Below are 16,941 nucleotides of genomic sequence, written 5' to 3'. Positions count from 1 at the left end.
CCAGCATTCCGTTGTTTTCCCGGAAAACATCCTGGTTAATGTAGTTAAAAAGCTTCTTTTCGAGTTGTAACACAACCTACAAAAGAGATACTGGCTGTCAAAATGTAAGTGATGCTCATTCTACAGTTAAATGTATATTATATAGTTATATTATTCAGTTATCTACAGTTAAAATGTATATTTTCCTTTTTTACATTAGGGGTTAAGCAGATTTTAAAAACGTGTGGTTTGTGAATACGCAAAATAGAAATGTCAGTTCTGGGAAACCTGTGCTGAGAAAGTAAATGTGCCAGATTAAATATATTAAATATCTACTCAGCTAAAGATATTCAGGCTTTTAATAATCTAAGATTTACTTTACATTACACTAATAATATAAATAATATAATAATAATAATTATGTAAATAATAATTTATTACATCTCAAATTAATAAGAATTATTTAACATTATATGAATTGCTGTAATTTTGTAGTGTAGTGGTACTGGGAAGTATTTTGTGTGTGCGTGTAAGATTCGTAGATTTCACCTTGCGGTCATTGTCAGACTCTCGGAATATGAGCTTGTCCACTTGGTTGGTGTCTGCAGTTCGAACCGTCTGCATGGTGGCTGTTGAACACAAACTCTGCAGGCACACACAGAGACAGACAGAGAGAGACAGAGACAGAGAGAGGGACAGAGACACACACAGAGAGAGAGAGAGAGAGAGAGAGAGAGAGAGAGAGAGAGAGAGAGAGAGAGAGAGAGAGAGAGAGAGAGAGAGAGAGAGAGAGAGAGAGAGAGAGAGAGAGAGAGAGAGAGAGAGAGAGAGAGAGATTATGTTAATAATTAAAATAACAGCTGGGTTTAACAAATATTGTGTTTTGAGCAGACAACAATAGGAGACATTTTAAAGCTGTGAATAAAATAAATAAATAAAATAATTTGGTTAGAGGAGCTCAAACTTATTAGGCCTGCTCTTTAAAACATTTAATCTTTCATATTTCTATATATTTCATATATTCCTTAAGTGTTTGTTGGTTTGTTGCTCTGGATCCCCTTTAAAGGTCCTGATGTATGCACAGTTCTACCTTTTAGAAAGGAATCCTAAGAGAACCTCTTTAAGAAGATAAGGATCCTTCACTTTTGTAACAACGATTATTAGTTCTTTACAAAGCAGAACACATGGTATTAAAAGTCTTAGAGTAAATTTCAAGGAATATGTGGCACCTAAATTTTTTCTTGGAATGTGGTCTATGGGCCACTGATGGAACATGGTCCAGATGCGAACCTAGCAGTGACGACATGCTGTGGATCAACCGAAGGACCATTCTAACTTTTATTTTTTCCTTTTGGCTTTTTTATTTGTCAATTATCAAACTAATGGCAGCTCATCAAGGACTAACTACACAGTTAAAGACATTTTTTTCATTTTTCATTTCAAATCTAAAGAACTGGCATAAAAAAAGAGAATAATTTGATGACAAAAACACGTATTGAAGTATGCATATTAAATACAAAACATGTTTAAAAGGTATCTGCAGTACAAAACATGTTTAAAAGGTATCTGCAGTACAAAACATGTTTAAAAGGTATCTGTGATAGTAAAAAGTGTTAATGCGAATCCCCCAATGTGATACAAATCAATCATTTTTGAATCTGAAAAAGAAACAGATGGCATTCAATTATGTTAAATGCTGTTATAAGCAAAAACGTTTATGCAATTGGACATTTTTTTAAAACTAATTTTAGTTTAATGTTGATGGTATAAAAAATTCAGATGTCATACTACAATCAGTCAGACAGAACACATAACTAATCTGCAGTTCCAGCCAAAGCTAACCAAGACTTTTATAGCATAATAGAGTCCAAACCACCCAAATAACACCCAATGCATTTTAATGATTTTAAGAAACCAGAATGGAGAATAGTGCATCATGTCCCTCTGGTCCTCTTTATGTCTTGGTCTTGTCCTGACCCCCGAAGACTGTGTGTGCGGCTAAATTCCCTTTTGTCAAGTCTTTTTAACAATTAGTTAAACATTCGACCATCTGTGTTTGAAGACAGTTGAATGAGGTAAAGCCAGTCCTGCTGGTTCCCATCCCACAGGCCTGATTGAAATTCAAAGCACAGATTAGTTAATTAGGTCAAGCCAATATAGCAGAAAGGGGAAAAAGAAGGGCCTTTAGAATGAAATGTCACAAATCAGGCCAGCAAGCTCACAGAGCTGTGCCTCAGATTAAAACAAACAGCGGCAGAAAAGAGAGGAGCAAACCTTCTTCCTTCATTCCTTCTCCCCCTCCTTTCTTCCCTCCATTTGGATGCTTTCTAAGCTCTAACAAATCGCTCCATCTTTTGCTCATTTGGGTCCAAGCAGCAGCTCACAGAGCTCCCTTTGCAGCCTCAAACTAATGCGCTTTACAGGGTTTAAGCTGCTTTGAGCCATGAATAAGCCCAAAAAAAGATCTCGCTAAAAAGGCTAAAGGCAGAGATACTTAGACTGACAAAGTCATTGTAGCCACACACACTGAGACAACGCTGTGAAATTGATCTTTTTTATGTTTGCAGAAATTACTGCTGTAAAAACAATAGTTTAGCTAATAATAAAGAGCAGCTAGCCTATAAAACAAGTCAGTGAAATTCAATTTAAGTAAACAAAACACTCTGATGAATGTTGGTCGTGAAAAAAAAAAAAATTATATGTATAGAATGTAAACCATAATTTTATTTCAATATGATGCATCACTTTAAGCTTTTAGGGTTAAGCTTTTAGCTCTCTTTACCAGAAACTTTCCCTCTGTCCTTGTCTCTGCCGGAGAGTCAGCCAAGCAGAAAACTCTCACCATTTCAGACGGACTATGCTGCCAAGGACTGGAGTAGCCTTATTGAAATTAAGAGCATCCACTTATGAGTACAGAAGCACAAAATCCATTCATGTTTAAATGATTTCAATAATCCATGGGGATCAGGATCTGCAAACAGCTATTGATAATTTTGTTCCCAGGTTAATGAACCGATATTGTAGACTCACTTACACTCATGCACAAGACATATTCTAATACCTCACTCTCCTGGTTGTACAGCTGGACATTTTCAAACAACCTAAAAGTTTAAAAATGTACAACAAAGGAGAACAACATTGTTAGTTTTCACTAGAATATGATTTTTATTTTGTAGTGAATTATAAACACATTGATAAGCATCTTGTTACCTTGTTATTATAACATTCAGAGATAAAAAAAAATGAATAAAAGATATACCGTAGGTCACTTATAATACTAAGTGTCACAATCAACAGCTGCCTGTGCCAAGAGGATTTTTATCTTTTACAAGATGTGTAATAAGAGCCTTCTTATTACGGATCAACACTGAAATCCTTGTGTTCACTGATAAACAGCGAGTCACAGGTCGCCTCCCCTTAACGGTGATTAAATGCTATAAATCAAGCAATCAATCAGACAATCAATAAGACAAACATGGAAACATCCTAACGTGCATATTAGTGCTGTCAGAATTCATTCCATGCTCCAGCCTGTTTTTATATTTAGCCTCCAACTAAATATAATTTACGCTCCATTTGATCTTTTTCATATTTCTGTTATTATTTCTGCCAAATGCCATTAATAGAAATTTATATAACTGTTTGGTGATGGAATGATCATGCCTGGCAGATCGTTTTGCACCTGTTTGTGTGCAGACAGAATAGTCTTGCTTTAATCTCTCTGTATAGTCAAAGCATCTGTAAGTGAGCAGCGCATTATCTCTCATCAATGGATTAACTAAAGTAACCTGTAACATTCAATACGTACATACATAGGGGTATGGTCATTACATACAAGATACATACACCTTGTAGAAGCTGCAAAATGTCAAAAATGAAATAAAAATAAAACAAAAAAGGGGATCATAAAGATTGTATTTCATTTTTAGTTAGTATTATCCTCAATAAGCTATTACACATAAAATATGTTTACATAGACTACAAGACAAAAACTGTTTTTATGTTTTGTAATCAAAATCCAGAAAAGGTCCTAGTTTTCCACCATGTTCTTCATACTTGACTCCTTTCCAAAAGTGATTATATGATGTTGATATCCATCTTTTCACACTTAGGATAAATGAGAGACTCATACCCAGCTATTACAAAACATTCATTGATTCCCAAGAAGGCAATGCAATACATTAAGAGCCAGGGGGTGTAAAACTGATGATTGGTATAAATTGTTATTATTGCTTATGTAAATTTTGAGCTTATTGCTTATGGGCTCATGGCCCAAGGAAAGTCTGTTGCTCTCTGATAATACACACTAAGACCAGAGAACAGCTGCTGACCCAATCTACTCATCTAATTGTTGATCATACATGGGCAACCACAGTGAGAGTGTGAACACAGGAGTCTCTTTCAGCTGCTTCATTAAAAAGCAGCATTTAAATAAATTACATAGACTCTTGCTGACCCAATCTAAATAATATTACCCTAAATCATTTTACAGCAACTGGGCTTTTCATTTAATACTTCAGAATGAAAAAAGAGCTATAATAAAGGTGAGAGGGGAATTAACCATTCAGACATTCAAAAGACTTCCTTGGGAAACTGCTGCAAAATATCTATTGATAAATTGCTTATGCAAAAAATACTGCTAAAAAAAATCCAAACAAAAACAAACAAACAAACAAACAAAAAAAACCAAACAAAAGCAAACAAAAAAAACCCCCAAAAAACCTTCACACCCCAATTTACGTGTGTGTAGTAAGCACGTCCAGGGTCAGTTAATCTTGATATAAGAGTCGAGATCAGTGCATCATTGAATAAAGCTAACAATAGTATCAAAAACAGTCTAGAATGATTAAGTATGCGTAATGTTGAGAAATGTATGCATTATATATTATACATCCTTCATTACAGCAGCTATAAATAGTGGTTCTTCAACAGCTTCTCTTTTTTTCTCTCAAATGGAAAAAAAAGCAGCTTATTGAATCTTCTTCTAATTTCGGCCTTTTCCTTTAGGGGTCGCCACAGCAAATCATCTGTTTCCACCTAACTCTATCTTTGGCATCCTATGAACCTTTCTCCCTCCTCTTCTTCCTCGACCAACAGTAGCCTAATTTCTGCCAGCACCCTGTAGATCGACAGCGACGATGGCGATCGTTGTTAACCTGGGCCTCAACCGAGTGATGACTCGCATGTTTAAATTTGGCATGTTTTACGCCAGATGCCCTTCCTGACGCAACAACTTCTACTTATCCGGGATTGGGACGGCACAGAAGTCACTGATTTGCAACCACTGTAGCTAGATTTTTGGCATTATTGAATAACCACAAATTTCAAAGCCTACCTTCATGAAGATGTTCCCAAATTGCAAATATTAAAGGAACCGTTTAAATTGGAAAAGTTACAAAATTGCTAACACTGACGACTTTTCCACAATGACATACTTTATATGTGAAGTGTAAATTGTTTTGACTGGAATGCTAATGTATTAGAGTGTATTAACATTATCCTGTGATTTGCCTTACAGCTGTACAACAGTTTACGCTGTGCTGTCAACATCTTCTGACCAATCAGAGTTAAGTATTTAAAGGAAATGTGGTATAAAACACTACAGAATATAGTACAAAGAGTATGATCTTAGCGTTGTGCATTAAAGCAATAATAACTGGTACATCACAATACAGATGACAAAGTGCTGAAAAAAATGCTGTGCTACACTAAAGATAAGTGTTGGGCTTCAGTCTAAAATGCCCACTTTGGTTGAGGACCACTGCTGTGGGGGAAGAAAGGTCACCGTGCGAAGTCCAAGTAATGCTCTTCATTAGATCTCATAGAGTGCAGCTCTTCTTTCATCAATGGTTATCGATTCTCTTAAACGATTATAAATGAGCCGATCCAAATGGCTATAAGTAATAGTTGGGAGAGTGTGTGTGTGTGTGTGTGTGCAGGGCGAAGCAGTTTGGAGCAAAGTCTGTGCTTTAGTGTCAGATGCTCTTTAGAGTTTTAATCCTATCAATGAGAGGACCCCCCCACACACACACACCTACCTTCTGTTACTGCAACCACACACAGCTGGAGACACACACACGCACACAAACACAGTACTGTATGGCAACATTTCCACTGAATAGTATTGTTAAGAATAATTCTTTGCCTAACTACACTAACATTATGTCTTACTGCACAAACATTTACATGTCTGTCATAAATATGGTACTGGCACATTTCTCCTAGTGTGATTATTGTATAATAAAACCACTTTTAGATGTAACTCTGACATATACACTGGAAAATTAGATTTTAAAGAAATTTTAAAGCAACCAACATTGTACTGGAAAAGTGTGTTAATGATAATTATGCATCAAAACAATATTTTCTTTTTGCAAATTAATCTGATTCTCTGTGAACTAATAAGTCAGTTACAACTTACAAAGAGAACATTAAAAACAACAAAACATTCAGTAATGCTAGTTTAAAAACAAATCTGCTAGTCTCACAGTATTGTCCATATTGTTTTTTTAACTGTGGTTATAAGCCTATAATACAGAGAGCTTACACTGCATTGGGTTGACCTCTGAACCTCAGAGCCTCCTCCTGTAGTCTCCTTCCATCACTCAGAGCAGTCATTATTGATTTCCAGCTCATAACTCCTCATGCCACCACTCACTGCTCTGCCATTACACCAACATGATGAGCCATTGTGAACATTAATGGAGCCGAGTAATTAGATCTCAATTAAAGAGCGAGAGAAACAGAGAGGTGTTAGAGTTGATGGCTCTCAATGGTGCTGTTTAAGGAACGCTTTTCTGTCCATTCACTGGGTTTGGCACTTGGAGTCAGAGACCCTGTTGGCAGTCATGGTTTGTTAATATTTTCCCACCAATGCCTGTAGTGGAGCTGTCATTTCTTTACAGACAGTGCCAATCTTGGCAATGTCCAACATTACTTCCTTTACAGGCATACTCAAATCACACACTACAGAACGAAGACATTTGCTGAGTATCATCACAATCCTTAATGCTCTAGCACCTCTACTTTCACTGCCAAGGTGTTAACACAAGGATAAATTGTTGAGATTTTCCTGTAGGATGGATTGTTATCTGACTTTACCTTATTATTATTTTATTAAATACAGAATAAAATGCATTTTAATACATTTTTGGGGTTGACAACAATTGGATCAATGTATGTGATTTCATGTAATTCGCAAAAATATCTTGGGCTACTTTTTCATAGGAAAAGTTGTAATGTAATTATTACCAAAATGTCTCTGGTAAGAATGACATTAGTCCTGTTCAAATCATATTGATTATAAATCTGTCCTGCAGTACAAACCGCAATTAGAACATTTAATCTTTATTATATACAAGACATGAAAAGAGACTTTTCAATTAATTGCAAAACCATGTTTGAAATTTTTTGTTGAAATTTCATACAGTAACATCCTTACCACTCAAGCTGGAATGTTGTTTAATCACAATGGCAGATAATAAGATGGTAATGAGTCTCTCAAGACGTTCGGTAGCTGTGAAGTGACACTAAATATCTCTGTGTAGATAATGGCAACCAAGGTGGCTATCACAGGCTTCATCTTTCTCTTTCTTTCTGTTTCACTCTTTAATTGAGATCTAATTACTCGGCTCCATAAATGTTCACAATGGCTCATCATGTTGGTGTAATGGCAGGGCAGTGAGTGGTGGCATGAGGAGTTATGAGTTGGAAATCAATAATGTCTGCTCTGAGTGATGAATGAAGCTCTGAGTTCCAGAGGTCAACCCAATGCAGTCTAAAGCCTCCATATAGTGTTTGTAGTCAATGTTACAGATCTACATAGACAGCTGCTTCAATTTAAATATTAGTTTGTCCAAAGTATTTATTCGCAGAGTTACATGGTAGGCACTTTAAACAATGTGTTTTGTTTTAAAACTGTCTTGGTGTCCTCGTCCATTATGAACATTATCACAAAGCAGCTTTACAGAAATACCTAAATTCAGGATATAAATGATCATTCATGAATCCTGAATGAAAATTCTAACTAACAAATAACTTATAGACAGTAAAGCATGTGATCGATCTCCTGTCGGTTTCTGTAGTACTAAAAAAGAAAATTCATTCTAGTGGTTAAATTCGTTCAGCTTTATGATATGGTTCTGGCCACATACAGAGACACAAAAAATATTTGAGGAAACATGTATCTGACATCATGGGCATTCCAAGTAAGCTGACTAATGCATTTAATAGCCTGAATTATTCGCTTATAATTATTAATGTCAAATTAATGACACCTGCCATGCTGTCTGCAAGTCCAAATTGTTTTGTAAACTCAGACAGTCCAGCACTTGTGCTTTCGCTGCTGATAGATGAGCCCAACAGTAGAGCACACATCACTTCCCCTTTAACTTCTCTGATATGATGCATACATACATGAATTTTATATGCCAAATCTCCTTCCAGTTTTACTTTAGCAGCAAAGAAAATGATCTGTAAAGCAGCTCGTAAATTCTCTTATGTATCAGGTATTTTCTTTGGCTGAAAATCCAGATTTATTAAAATACATGGAATCATATATCGTATCTCTTAGCTTCTTAAGCTACATCTAAACCTGACAACACACCCAGTTAAAACAGTATTATTCCTGCAACCCAAAGTGCACATTTTAGGTTCCACACCCGTACCAAATGTACATCTGCATGCCCATGCACACGTCTAGTAATCAGCATGTAACTAAAGGAGAGCTGGACAGAGCATGCTGGGCAGCCATGAAGGGGGTGTGTGGGAGGAAAACGGAAAGCAGGATAAAGGCGATTGAGAGGTGGAAGGGAATGAATCCTATTCATCTTAGCCTGTGGAACATCTGGGAAAAGCCCTCTAAAACAATGGCATTGGGTCTCTCAGCTAGCTGACGGCCCTGGAACCACGTTTGGCCTTGCCAGCACAGAATGGACAGGCCACAAATCATCTCAGGACAACAGGGGTAGGTGGGGAATGTCAGTGAGGTGGTGTGTGTGTGTTCCCTCTGGCATTTAAGTCTCAAGCAGGCCCTTTCTCTAGGGCCCTGCAGGACAAATTGGCCAGTTTGGGTGTCATTGAGAGGCAGTGCAGCGCGAGGAGAATGGGACAGGCCTGAAACACAAGGAACAGCCCCATAAAAATTCATCACTTTGACCCCTTTGACCTCCCACTGCTGGGGGGCTCCGCACACACACACACACACACACACACTTTCTCTCTCCTAATACCATGAGCAAGCAGTGAGCAAGCATCTCATCAACACACCAGCACAAAAAAGGAGGAAAGTTTTTTTTACCCTTCTACATTTCCATCATTAAATGTCTCTAATTTAGTAAAGCAGATTTGCTGTAAGAGCATACATGCTGCTCACCAAACACACAGACACACAATAGCTAAAAAGAAAAGACTTCTTGAGAGGAAAAAACCACCAGATGCTTCATTGTGCCTGAGTATGTGTGAGTAGTGTGTGAAGTAAGGCACTAAGGGGTGTGTATGTTCTCTTCGCCGTATTAAGCAGAGAATGAGCAGCCATTGTTTCACACCAGGCTTTTGACACATTTGTGCCACATGTACAAAGAGAGCTAATAGAAGCTTAAACATGGAGAGGCCCACCTCACCTCCCCTCTACTGCTACTGCTTCAATCCACAACTCCCAGACCAGTCACCACAGATGTCCACAAACTGTTTAAGTCTCTTTGCATCAATAAAACCAAGCTGATCCACAGTTAACCAGAAGGCAATAGCAAATGGGTTCTAATATGGCTCAAGGTCGGTTTCTGTCCTAACAATAAGCTGGAGAGATCATCCAGAGAGCCATTTCATCTACAGACAAATACACCCTTTTCTATTTATTATTCTTTAATACAGTCTGCATGAACATCCATAAATGTAATACTGAAATGCCAGTTTAAACCAGTCTGCTGCGTTGCAAGAATGTCTGTAGGAAATAAGTCAAATAATCATATCATCTACTCACTGTCCTAGGAATATGATTTTCTGAGACACTTGCAGCACAAGTCCAGCTTTCCTCTACACAAAAATATTTCCTTATTATTCAAGGCTAATCTAGAAATATGCAGATTTTTTTAAAGCAGCTGGAAAATTTAATCATAGATACAGTATTTCTTCTTTACATTTTCCCAAATGCTGCTATAAACATTTTCATTAGATCCCTTTGCCAGGACTAGTTCATATTGCTATCATATTGTATACCACTTGTTGTAATTACAATGAACAGCAGAAGTTCTTTTGATCAGTTATGAAGTCCTATACCATCACACAGCAGCAAAAAATTCCAGACTGTGGTCTGCAACTGATATAAGTATGATGTCTTGCCTTTCCTAAAATCAAATTTAAACCCAAGGGTGAGGTATATATATAATTTATTTTCACCATTGTCCTTGTAGATATTTAAGTAAGATTTTATTAGTTATAATATTTATCAGAATGTTTGTTTAAAATAAAATGTCGGTCTCATCTCATTCTTTTGCTATTAGAACTGAAAGTCTTTCTTTAAGGATAAAATACATGAAAAACTTTCTGCTTAAAACTAGAAATACCTGCATTCGATACAGTTTTGCTGTATAGCATTACATGATCACAGGATAAAATCTGCAGGATTAGTAGATAATTCACACGTTCCTCTGAAAATAAATTTTAGACTAAGATCAAGCTTATAGAACAGAACTACATAGAATAAGTTGGATATTCTAGATCATAGAGATTACACAAATGTCAAAGCTGTCATTGTTATCGGTTATCAACAAACCCGGAAGCTTTATATCCGAATATAAAATCATAACACATTGTTTCATAACGAACATGAGTGCAAGGCTCTAGTACATGTGTGAGAGGCTCTGAATACAAAGCGCTCAATCTTCTGAGGTCCGTTTAATGATAAATCACTCCACACTGTCACCTCATTTAGGAATCGTCTAGCAGAAAGTCATTTTCAATGAAGGAATATCAGACTTGGTTGAATAAAGTCATGAACCTTCTCTAAAGAAACACAAGTGAGGTACCGACAAACAAGCTTTTTTCAGCAGCTAAACTCGAGTTCATTACTGCGTTAATCAATGCACACGATCAATCGGTGCGATTGTTATTGCTTTTATTAAAACAAGTCAAACTTAAACAGCAAAGTAAAATATGACATTTTTTTTAAATATATGATGGATTACTTCATGAATTAATAATGATTACAACACAGCACTAGCTCTTGAAACTGATTGGTCAGAAGCTGTTCATGTACTACAACAACAGCTCTGACAGTAGTAGATTTATATTAATGCCCTCATTCAAAAATGTTGCGATATTATCATTTATAGGCTGAAGGTTACTGAATGAAGATGTGTATTGGGTCATGGGGTCAATACTTTATAACACTGAGGAGGTTTTCCACCACAGGCAAATCTTCAGGATAGAGAATTTTTTAAAAATCATAATAGGTTGAAGAGAAGGAAAAAATAAAGGTTGTGAGGAAATAAATGCTTATAACTAACTTATAACTGACACATGACACAAAATGTAATAATTATGGACATGCTAAAAAATAGCATGGTTTTAAGTGTGTTTTTTTCCTGTACAGAACGTCCTGTCATGTTTTATTCTCAATATAATATATAGATATACATAATATCAAATATCATCATGGTTTAAACATGTCCACAAGGCAGCAGACAAAGGACACTGATTCTCTGATGCACAAGACATCACAAAGAAGTAGACATGTTTTGGCTGTAACGGCTGGGCTCTCAGGTCTTCAGTACTACATTGCTACACATCATCATCCAAAATTACTCAAGATGATGATGATTATCAACCATGAGATGAAGCACGTATGAAAAGGTTAATGCTCCCACAAACCTCGTTAAGGTTAACTCTTTTGTTTATCCGGACAATGATCCATGTGTCTCCTCTACTCAGATGGCCATGATGGTGGCAATCTGTGTCTCAATAAGAGTACAGTCTGAAAGGACAGCGCACAATGCTGTCCAACACACAATGGTCCATGATTCATTCTCAGCAACACCCTTTAATTTGTTTGCACCATTTCATTTAAATGATCCTCTCCAATCCTGCTGGGTGGTGATCCAAGTGAGAAGAGGGGGTGGAGAGAGAGAGAAAGAGAGAGAGAGAGAGAGAGAGAGAGAGAGAGAGAGAGAGAGAGAGAGAGAGAGAGAGCAAGCGAGAGAGAAACAGAACATATAGTCTGGGCCTTGTGCATGGAGTAGTGGTAGACCCCTATCATGTGGGTGGGCTTTGTGATTCGTTTTTTAACCAATTTTTCATGCCCATCCCTCTAGATGTGACCCTACTGTGGCTCCTTTATGGAGCTGACAGGCCAGCACAGGAGAACATGATGCCCTTCTGATAGCATGAAATCAGGAACAAAAGCCCCTCTAAGACAGAGTGGAGAGGAGAAGCGGTGAGGCGCGAGAAGCTGAGGCCATCCCCCGTCTGGCTCCTCGATGTCTCTATGTCTCTTTCTCTCTCTCTCTCTCTCTCTCTCTCACACACTCACTCTCTCCCTCACTCAATCTCTCACCCTCACTCTCACTCTATTTCTCAGCCTGCCCTGGATGTCCTTCTCCTTCTCTCTCTGCATAACCAGCTGTTAGCTCAGTCCTGTCCTTCAGCTCTGAGGTGCAGGAGAAGAGTGAAGTAAGGCACCTTGCGTTCCATTCCGTTTTCTCTAAGACAAAGCTCCAGCTCCTCTTTAACAGCCTGGCAATATGGCCATCACTGATAAATCAAAAGAGACTTTACACAAGAGGCCATGAATTGCCAATGTGGCACTTAATGGGACCTGTTAAATATGATGGGGTGGTTTGTGGGAAGCTTGTGAATGAGAGACGAGCCAGTGCTCAGTCTGCCAGACGTGTGTAAAGATTCGAAGTGCCACTGCTGGCTTTATGGATCTGCACCAATACGGTTCAATGTGATGGAGGTGTAAGTGGCAGTGAATAAGTGTACTGAACCTGATAATCTCTCTCTGTGCTCTACCGTAGAGACAGAGAGAGTGTGAGAAACAGAGAGAGAGAAAAAAGTGTGAGAAACAGAGAGAGAGAGAGAGAGAGAGAGAGAGAGAGAGAGAGAGAGAGAGAGAGAGAGAGAGAGAGAGAGAGAGAGAGAGAGAGAGACATTGATCCAAGAATACTCAGCTCATTCTGTTTTCAACCACTATTAAAAAGAAAGAAAAGAGAACATTCTGGACTTGAGCTACTGAATGAAAAAGACAGATCTGTGCTGCTGAAGAGAAAGCAAACTTCATCTCTGCGACATGAAGTAAAGTGACCATGCTTCCAGATGCAGAAAGCTTCCAACCCAGAGGGGGTTTTACAAACGACAATGAACAAAAGCAATTTATTCTTTTTTTTCCTATTTGTTTCATATTCACTCAAGTGCATCTAACACCTAATAGTTTCTCCTCAATGAAAAGCACATTTGTCTTCTACAGATAATGTTATGCAGATGTAAAATTCAGCCTTTGGAACATTTAGCAACAGAGGAAATGAATAAAAGTGCAACATAAATGTTTAACATGCCTGGGATGCTATGCTTCATAAAAAACTTTTTCTTTAACGGACATCACAAAAATCACTGGTAGAAACCCAGAAGAAAAACAATAACAATGCTGTAGCAACTGGATTTGGTATACGCAGTGTTAATAGTAACAAATATCTAGTGAAGACTGATCTGCTCACTTGAATTGAGTGAGCTTCATCTGAACCTTAGTAACCTGAAAACAAGTTGCAATTTCCTTGACTTTAATCTGACTGTAAATTTAATACTTCTGGAAAATGTGTTTTATGATTCTAAAACTTTAATCTCGATTTTGAGCTTGTCTGGATTCTGAGGGCAGAATAAATCATATAAATGCATAATAAATCAATAAACAAATAATAAATCATATAAATGCATATCTTTAAAAAAATCTTCAATAAATATTATAGCAACATTTTTGTTTAACATTTGAGTATGAATTAGTCAAACACTAATGTCTAAATAAAACAAATAAATAATGAATATACGTATATATATATATATATATATATATATATATATATATATATATATATATATGCAAATTAATTTGGATTAAAAAATTGTATATACAAACAAGCGCTTTTACAATGTTTAATAATCATCTCTATTGCAGACAACAAATGTAGCATCAAATGCAGAGAAAAATAGGTTGAGGTTTAACATTAATTCATTAATGCTTACAGATGTTTGCCAAAAACATAAAACTGTTTCTTGCATAAATTTTCTTTCAATAAAGTGCTGGTATATGAGGCAGCTTTATATCACTGAGTTTATTAGTTAAAGAGGCAGCCATCTCAGACCACCCTCATGTCCTAACCCATGGTAACTCTAGACAATTTCTGTGAGAGTGATATTGTATTCTCTTGTTCTCAGACAAAACACACTTGTTCTATCCTTGCTTTGTTTCTTAAAAGGCTTTTCCTGAGCTGAAAAAGAGCCGTCCAACGTAAGATCTTTCAGCCAGTACGGAAGCACTGAAATATACAACCAAGTTAGCCAAGAGCCTGTAAATAACTAAAATTAAAAGAAAGGTAATACAAAAGAAAGGGAAATACACCCTGATTAGAGGAATGGTCAGCTACTGGGAGTGCCAGCTGATCTTTAAATGAAAGCTGGAGAATTAAAGAAAATCACTTCACTATATGAGTGGGTTCTTATGGCTGCTCTATTCAGCAGCACCATGCAGTTATAACACACTGTGTTTGTGTGTCAAAAGCTGTGAAGGCTTCCAGTGCCAGGCGCCTCACTCGCCCCAGTCACCCACCCGTGCCAGCCTCAACTGAGAAGAGCGACACAAAGGGACCAGGCCCCAGGAGCACGCTCAACCATCTCCGAGAGGAACAGAAGGCAGCGGTTGTTCTTCATTCTCTTCGCTTTTTAATTACGTCTTGATCAAAGCCGCCACACGCTCCTTCTTGATGTGTGGCTCTCTTTGTTTTAGTGTTATTAGATGGAGAGAAAGAAAGGGATAGAGTGGGAGGGACAGAGGCAGAGAGAAAACAGAGCGAAAGAGAAAGCACTGTTTGTTCACGCTTGTGGCGTATCAGCCGAGGTCATCAGAGAGATCATGTGGGTTTATCAGGAGCTCTAGTGTATCATGATGCTTATCATTATGCGGTGACTGCCCTCTAATTATTCTTAACACATTGCTCTGTTCTAAGAAAAAATGGAAAACCTGTTGCCTCTAAAGCTCTAAAAAAAGCTGCTGCCGTGGTTAATAAACATTTTATGTAAACGTAAATGATTATGTAAATATGTAATATGCAAATCAAACTCCTAATATGTAAATCTGTATATCGGTGTCTCTAAAAAACTCATATCTGTATTCAGATATAACTCTGAAGTGGACGTTGCCTTAGTTTTTTCCAAGCAGTGTGATTTTTGCACCTGTCTATAATTATTGTAAACGTGACATCATGCTTGCACCTGCATGAAAGTAAAAAACTTGTCGTAGACTTTAGAAGCTTAGTGAAGGAAAAATACCCTTATACATTATTAATGAGTTTTCTGTCTTTTCTCTGTACAGGGAAATACGCAATTCTTGGACATGATATTAGCTTATGTGCACCAACCGTGCTTGGATAGACGGAAATCCAAGTAAGGAATTGATATCGCCAATGAATCTTATAAAAATGACTAATCTAGCATTATTAACTCAGTTACGGAGTAGATCAGAAAAAAATATATACTCTTTCTAAGATTATCTTGTTCTAAAAAGGACAATTTATAGCAGAAACTCATTTAGGGTTAACAAAATAAAGTACTGATTTAAGATCATTTATCTTTGAATGAAGTAAATATATGCTGTGTGTGAGTAAGGACTGGTTTATCAGATGGAGTTGAGAGTCACTATCTCTGGGGTTGAGAGTCTCGTAGAATGAGGGCCAATCAGAGCGCGCCGAGTGACTAATGGATGGATGCGTCCCAAAATTAATTAGCCTGACTAATGTAGTGTACACTTAATTTCGCTGCCTGCCTTTTGATTTATGGCAGGCCATGTGCATAAACGCAGCGTGAAATGGAGCCTTATTGTCTGAGGAAGATTTCACTGGTAAACACAGCCCTTAGACAACGCCCCAGACGCTGCACAGCCTTCCAACAGCGAGCGTTGTGAACAGATGCATATGGACACACAATCACACTAGCAAACATTCACCTGCACAAACAACACACAGGTTTTTCTGCTATGCACATCTACAAATGAAACACAGGGTTAGCAAAAAACACACAAAATACCCCCCCCCCCCCCCACACACACACACACTCAAGTCATAATTCAGTCTTTTGCTTCAAAGACAAACAGCACTTGAGCTGACTCTGGCACCAGGAGTGTGTTGGAAAGCTCTTCAATCAGTGAAAAATGTAATCTTTATTACTGTATTTGTCACTAATGAGCAGTTTACAGGCCACACTTGGATCAAGGATTGTATGCAGCCCCATCTTTAATTTTATGCTGTTTAGCTCACAAAACAATGAGGACAAAGGCAAGAAACATTGATTCATGTAAAGTGCCTCCATCTGCACTTCCTCCTGCTGCAAACAGGGGGTGCTGAGACTCACATGCTAAACAGGGAGCCGGTTCATGCTCTCAAATCACACTCTTAATGACAGCAGCCAGTAAGAGAAGCGGGTAAACTCCAATTAAAACAAGCGCGAGTTGTGTCACGAGGACAGTAGATCACGTCAGTAATTAACCTCACTCTTGGCCCCTATCAATCCCCGACTTGGAACGGCTCGCAGGCCGCTCCATTTTTTTTTGTAGGAATTAAATTTACATTCTATTAAGTTTAATTAGGAGAGATTTTAAATATACTGGAGAGCAGCAGCAGTGCTGTCACTCTGCCTGCTGATTCACTACCAGCTGAACCCCAGGGTCCGGCTCCAATCCCAGCATGCACTTCAGCTGCCTGG

At 37.7% G+C, this 16,941-nt stretch overlaps 1 protein-coding gene across 2 annotated transcripts in view; it reads right to left on the bottom strand.

Annotated features, from left to right (window-relative positions):
- LOC132847458 (inositol polyphosphate-5-phosphatase A) overlaps nucleotides 1-16,941 on the bottom strand; it is a 150,381-nt gene that overhangs the window by 21,021 nt on the left and 112,419 nt on the right. For both annotated transcript variants that reach the window (XM_060872755.1, XM_060872754.1), the window contains exons 10-11: nucleotides 529-624; nucleotides 2-76 (exon numbers count right to left, since the gene is read on the bottom strand). In XM_060872755.1, the coding sequence (XP_060728738.1) occupies nucleotides 2-76; nucleotides 529-624 (171 nt within the window). The remainder of the gene's footprint in view (nucleotide 1; nucleotides 77-528; nucleotides 625-16,941) is intronic.

Source organism: Tachysurus vachellii, chromosome 6 (genome assembly GCF_030014155.1).
Source record: "Tachysurus vachellii isolate PV-2020 chromosome 6, HZAU_Pvac_v1, whole genome shotgun sequence".
Classification (NCBI taxonomy): domain Eukaryota; kingdom Metazoa; phylum Chordata; class Actinopteri; order Siluriformes; family Bagridae; genus Tachysurus; species Tachysurus vachellii.
Note: the sequence above shows the minus strand (reverse complement) of the source record. Positions and strands in the feature narration are given on the sequence as shown.